Source organism: Myotis myotis, unplaced genomic scaffold, assembly GCF_014108235.1.
Source record: "Myotis myotis isolate mMyoMyo1 unplaced genomic scaffold, mMyoMyo1.p scaffold_m19_p_17, whole genome shotgun sequence".
NCBI classification, from domain to species: Eukaryota; Metazoa; Chordata; class Mammalia; order Chiroptera; family Vespertilionidae; genus Myotis; species Myotis myotis.
The window spans coordinates 40,150,434-40,156,761 of NW_023416321.1; the positions used below are offsets into that span (position 1 = coordinate 40,150,434).

General features: G+C 50.3%; 1 protein-coding gene across 1 annotated transcript; it reads left to right on the plus strand.

Moving 5' to 3' along the window:
- Window positions 1-407: 407 nt before the first annotated feature.
- Window positions 408-6,284, plus strand: SLC35G6 (solute carrier family 35 member G6; the record flags this gene model as incomplete). Its single annotated transcript, XM_036339831.1, is given in 9 exon segments — window positions 408-632; window positions 634-687; window positions 1,147-1,361; window positions 1,363-1,559; window positions 1,562-1,706; window positions 1,708-1,790; window positions 1,793-1,912; window positions 5,424-5,451; window positions 5,657-6,284. Coding segments are annotated over 9 exon segments (1,146 nt in total), but the record flags the coding sequence as incomplete, so codon positions are not given.
- Between the last annotated feature and the right edge of the window lie 44 nt (window positions 6,285-6,328).

Consider the following 6,328-nt stretch of genomic DNA (forward strand, 5'->3'; position numbering starts at 1 on the left):
AGGCTCGGCTCGCAATCCGGCCTCGGTGGACCCGCAGACCCAGGTTCAGCACACTCACAGAGCCAGCACACACACACACACACACACACACCCTCCCCGGAAATGCAGGGCACCCGCACCAGGCCAGGCCCAGGAATGCCCAGCCTCTGGGAACAGGCCCATCGATGGCTACCAGCGCAGATGAGCAGGCAGCTAGGTATTTTGTCCACCAGAGGAAATATCCAATTCTATGTACTGGTCCGTAATGCAGAGGCCTTGGTGTGGGCCTCCTCGGACAGCACCGACAGCACACACGGAAGAAACACATTCCTGCAACTCCAGAGGGACCGTCCCCAAGGCTCCTCCCTGGTCTTCAAAAATCCAAAACCCAGGAGACCGAAGAACCAGCCCTCAGAGCTCCTTTCTGAAACAAGGTGAGACATGACAAGCTAAAACCAAAGAAGTCTCATCACAGAGCTAGTCTTAAAGAGAAGAGAAAAAAAAAAAAAAGAATCAGAACAACTTTGGAATCACCGAGGCAGAGATGTAAAGCCAGCAGAGTGGGACACAGAGAGAAACAGGCCCACCCCCATCTCGGGGAGGTTCGGGGAAGAACCCCACCCCTGCCATCAGGTCACAATGGCTGGAGCTCTTAAGGGTCCCAGGGGCCCTGAGCCAGGAGGAGTGGAGGAAGTCCAAGGAAAGATGGTGAGGGCTAAGGGGCCATAGCCTCCTTCCTTATAGCTCCTGGCTGCTCCCCGTTCCCGCCCCTAGCACTTGCCAGCTGTCCTAGAGAAGGAACAAATGACATTCACCGTGGTGTGCCCAGATGTCCCTGGAACCTGTGACATCACATAAACACATAGCGTCAGAGGCCACCTCCTCTTCCTCATACCAGCTGAGCATCGCTGGCTCTTCCTTTTCTCCTCCCAGGAACAACTTACCCAGAGAAACGGTGCTCCAGGACTACTCACGCCCTGCTTCCTGCCGTATTACCCCACTGCACTGCCTCATCCCTCTTTCAGGCCCTTTCTCGCTCCCGAGTTCCTCAGCAAGACGGCCTGCCCCTCTACAGTCCACGGGGTCCTAGACCCCAGCCTGACATTTGCCCTGTCTCAGGTCCCCTGGACTATGGCTGCCCTAATGCCTGAGCTCTTTTCTCCCTAACAAGCTGGCACTCACCCCTCCTTCAACCTGCCAACTTCACCCAGTCATCATGGCTGGCCCTCCACTCCGCCCAGCCTCCCCCTGGCACCTGTACTGCCACCCACGAGTCTGTTTGTGGCCGGGCTGGGCCCCTTCTCCCAGGCGTCTTACCAGATTTCCCACTTATCCTTGCTGGAGCTGCTCATCCGTTGATGCCTCTTCCACCTCCCCTTTGCCTGGCCCCTGCCTGTATGCCCTCACTCAGGTGATGCCTGCTGGCAACACTGTCCTCGTCCACAAAAGTTTTTCCATCATCTGCTCTGTTCTCCTCGCCCTCTGTCTCGAGAGCCAGGGTCTCAGTCACCAGGACTGGTATGGCCTAGTGGGCAGCACCGTGGGACTCATCATCATTGTGGGACCTGGACGAGGGATACTACCGAGGGGACGAAGGGCCTCTGCATGGCTCTGAGCTATGTGCTCGCTTTTCTGGGCGGCCTGGCACTATCGCTGGGGCTTCCCCTCCTGCCTACCAACAGTGCCTTCCTGTTCGGCTTGATGGACCCGGTGGGCTGTGTACCAGGCCTTTCTCCTTTCCCCTGCTGCCCATTGATCCTCTCCTCTGAGCTGGAGCTGTGTGAGGGCAGTGGTGATCTTTGCTCTGGTCTCCTGTGTGTGAGCTATTCGGTCACCAAGGTCCACCCTGCCCTGGTGTGCACTATCCTGCACTCTGAGGTGGTGGTGGCCCCCGCGATACTGCAGTATTGGGTGCTCTATGAGACTGTGGCACCTTTTCTTTTATTTTCTATTTATTTATTATTTTTAAAAATATGTTTTTATTGATTTCAGAGAGAGGAAGGGAAAGGAAGAGACAGAAACATCAATGATGAGAGAGAATCATCAATAGGCACACCCCCTACTGGGGACCGAGCCTGAAACTTGGGCATGTGCCCTGCCCAGGAATTGAACTATGCCTGGTTCATAGGTCGATGCTCAACCACTGAGCCACACCCACTGGCTGGGCTATTTTATTTATTTATTTATTGTTGGTAATCTTCTCCTAAGGATATATATATTTTTTTAATTAAATTTTTATTGTTCATATTATTACAGTTGTTCCTCTTTTCCCCCCCATAGCTCCCCTCCACCCGATTCCCACCTCACCCTTACCCCACCCCCCACTGTCCTCATCCATAGGTGCACGATTTTTGTCCGGTCTCTTCCTGCACCCCCCACACCCCTTTCCCCCTCAAGAATAGTCAGTCCACTCCCTTTCTATGTCCCTGATTCTATTATAATCAACAGTTTATTCTGTTCATCAGATTATTTATTCACTTGATTTTTAGATTCACTTGTTGATAGATGTGTATTTGTTGTTCATAATTTGTATCTTTACCTTTTTCTTCTTCTTCCTCTTCTTAAAGGATACCTTTCAGCATTTCATATAATACTGGTTTGGTGGTGATGAACTCCTTTAGCTTTTTCTTATCTGTGAAGCTCTTCATCTGACCTTCAATTCTGAATGATAGCTTTGCTGGATAAAGTAATCTTGGTTGTAGGTTCTTGGCATTCATCACTTTGAATATTTCTTGCCACTCCTTTCTGGCCTGCAAAGTTTCTGTTGAGAAATCAGCTGACAGTCGTATGGGTATTCCCTTGTAGGTAACTGACTTTTTTTTTTTTTGCTTTTAAGATTCTCTCTTTGTCTTTTGCTCTTGGCATTTTAATTATGATGTGTCTTGGTGTGGGCCTCTTTGGATTCCTTTTGTTTGAGATTCTCTATGCTTCCTGGACTTGTAAGTCTATTTCTTTCACCAGGTAGGGGAAGTTTTCTGTCATTATTTCTTCAAATAGGTTTTCAATATCCTGCTCTCTCTTCTTCTGGCACCCCCATAATTTGGATGTTGGTACGCTTGAAGTTGTCTCAGCTCCTTACACAATCTTCATATTTGTGGATTCTTTTTTCTTTTTGTTTTTCCGGTTGGGTGTTTTTTCCTTCTTCGTGTTTCAAATCTTTGACTTGATTCTTGTGCTTCTCTAGTCTGCTGTTGGAACTCTGTATAATATTCTTTATTTCAGTCAGTGTATGCTTAATTTCTAGTTGGTCCTTTTTCATATCCTCAAAGGTCTCACTAAATTTATCGGCGGTTTCTAGAATATTCTTGAAAAACCTTATAAGTGTGGTTTTGAACTCTATATCCTGTAGTTTGCTTTCCTCCATTTCTGTCATTTGTGACCTGTTTCTTTGTCTCCGCATTTTTTAAAAATATATTTTATTGATTTTTTACAGAGAGGAAGGGAGAGGGATAGAGTTAGAAACATCAATGAGAGAGAAAAATGGATCAGCTGCCTCCTGCACACCCGCCCCCCCCCCCCCCCCCGACACTGGGGATGTGCCCACAACCAAGGCACATGCCCTTGACCGGAATTGAACCTGGGACCCTTCAGTCTGCAGGCTAACGCTCCATACACTGAGCAAAACCGGTTACGGCTGTCTCCGCATTTTTTATGCTTCCCTGTGTTGATAGAGTGGCTTTCTGTGCTAGGTGTCCTGTAGGGCCCAGTGGCTCAGCCTCCCCAATTACCTGAGGTGGACACTCTTGGTAAACCCCTTTGTGGGCTTTGTGCACAGTCTTGTAGTTAAGCCTTGATTGCTGTAGGTATCACTGGGAGGAATTGACCTCCAGGCCAATTGGCTGTGAAAATCAGCTGTGTCTACAGTGGGAGAACTTCTGTGCTGGAGACGCCCTTCTGGGGCAAGACTTGCTTCAGTGGGGCTTTGGTGTTCACTGAGTCTGCCCCCTGAGTGTGTCCCTTATGGATCTGAGGAATTGTAATCTGGATGGTCCACCTCTGACCACTGGGTACACTGGCTCTTGGATCTCTAAGGAGGTGCTAATTTAGCCTCTGCCTGAGGCTACCCAGCAGGAGCTATGGAGAGATCTGCAGATTCCTCTTCTTTGTTTGGGGTTTGGAGGTGCCTAGATGAGGCCCAGCTGTGAAGCAATGCAAGCTGCTGTGGGGCCTTGGGCCTTTTTGGATGTTCTGGGTCTCTCTGACCCAGCTGCAGTTTGTTAGGTAAATTTCAGATTGCAAAGGGCCAGACCTTTCATATGCAAAAGCCTCTGCTCACAGCTTGGGTGGGGTGGGGTCTCAGGGAATCAACAGGGCGGAGCAAACAGCTATGGCTGATCCTCAGTCCTGCCCTAAGAGGCCCCGCATCTCAGTGTCCAGGTAATCGCTGCCAGCACCTCTGAGAGAAAGCCGTCCTCGAGTTCTGCCTGATGCCAGACAGTCCAGTTTCTCCCCGTATGAGTCTGGGTCCCCAGAGACTCACCCAGAACTGGAGTTCAGAGCAGTTGGGAGCTTGAGACTCCCTCCCAATTGAAAAAGACAACTGTGTCCTCAGTTGCCAGCCCTTTCTGTGCGTGCCTCTGTACCTCTGCACTTTACTTCCGCACCTCCTCTTAAGTTTCAGTGTGCCTTTCTCTTTCCTTCTAGTTGTAGAATTTCCACTCAGCCAGCCTTGCTGTGGTTCTGGATGATGTCTGTTTTGTCTTTTAGTTGTATTTTTGAAGTGGTTGTGCGAGACAGCAATTTCAGGTGTTTACCTATGCCGCCATCTTGGTTTCTCCCCAGGATATATATATTTTAAAATATATTTTTATTGATTTCAGAGAGGAAGGGAGAGGGAGGGAGAGAGAGATGGAAACATCCGTGATGACAGAGAATCATTACTCAGCTGCCTCTTGCACACCCCCTATTGGGGATCAAGTCCATAATCTGGGCATGTGCCCTTGACCAGAATCGAACCCGGGACCCTTCAGTCCGCAGGCTGATGCTGGGTAGGGCAAGGATATTTTTTCCATTGCTTTTTCAGAGAGAGTGGAAGAGAGAAAGGGGTGGGGAGAGAGAGAGAAACATCAATGTGAAAAAGCCATATCGACTAATAGGGGAGAGTGAACCCACAACTCAGGTGCCTTGACTGGAATCAAACCCTTCAGTGTGTGAGCTTATGCTCTAATCACCAAGCAACACCAGCCACGACTTTTTTTTTTTTTTTTTTTTTTTTTTTTTTTTAGAGAGAGGAAGGGGGGAGAGGGAGAGAGAGACATGGATGTGAGGGAGAAATATCAACATTGATTGGCTGCCTTCCACACCCTCCCCCGCACCTCTGACTGGGATTGAGCCCACAACCTGAATTTGTGCCTTGACCGAGAATTGAGCATGCCACCTTCTAATGTACAGGAGACGCTCCACCCGAGTGAGCCACACTGGCCAGTGCGAGAGAGATGGTGGCACCTCTGACATCATTGGGGCAGTGGTTGTGCTGGCCATCACCAAGGCCCAGATACAGGGGTGGGCAAACTTTTTGACTCGAGGGCCACAACGGGTTCTTAAACTGGACCGGAGGGCCGGAACAAAAACATGGATGGAGTGTTTGTGTGAACTAATATAAATTCAAAGTAAACATCATTACATAAAAGGGTACGGTCTTTTTTTTCAATAGTTTTATTCATTTCAAACGGGCCAGATCCGGCCCGGGGGCCGTAGTTTGCCCACAGCTTGCCCAGAACCTCAGCTGTGAGAGGGTAGGGCAGGTGGAGGAGTGAGACTGACTTGAGAGCTGGGGGTGGGGGGAAAGGCAAGGGCAAATAGGGGCTGGAATAAAAACCTGGGAGAACAAGCGACTGGAAGAGAACTGGTGTGGGACAGGGACAGACCTTGGGGTCCAGGGGAACCGGGACTTGGTGGAAAGGGACTGCCTGGAAGACCTGGCACAAGCCTGGGGACCAAGACATGTGGAATCCAGGCTGGGGCGAGAGGATCGGAGAAGAGTAATAAATACTGTCCTGGGGCGAGAGGATCGGAGAAGAGTAATAAATACTGTCCGAGGAGCAGATCCAAGGAGCTGAGGCAGGCAGGCCATGAGTCACGGGGAGATGGCACCCCAGCACAGGGAGAAGGCCAGGGGCTGGGGCGTCCGGAGGCCAGCAGAGCAATCAGCTGCGCTGGGGGAAGGGCGTCTGCCTGTTTTCCTTGCGTGAGATTGCCTTCCCAGTGGCTGTGCCCCCTCCCTCCCTCCACCCCAACCCGTCCCCCCTCTCTGGCCAATTTGGGGTGGTGACGTGACATTGACATCAAACAAGGATCACCCTGAATGTGGCTGCACAGTTTGTGTCATCTCCGCTGTGGAAGGATAGTG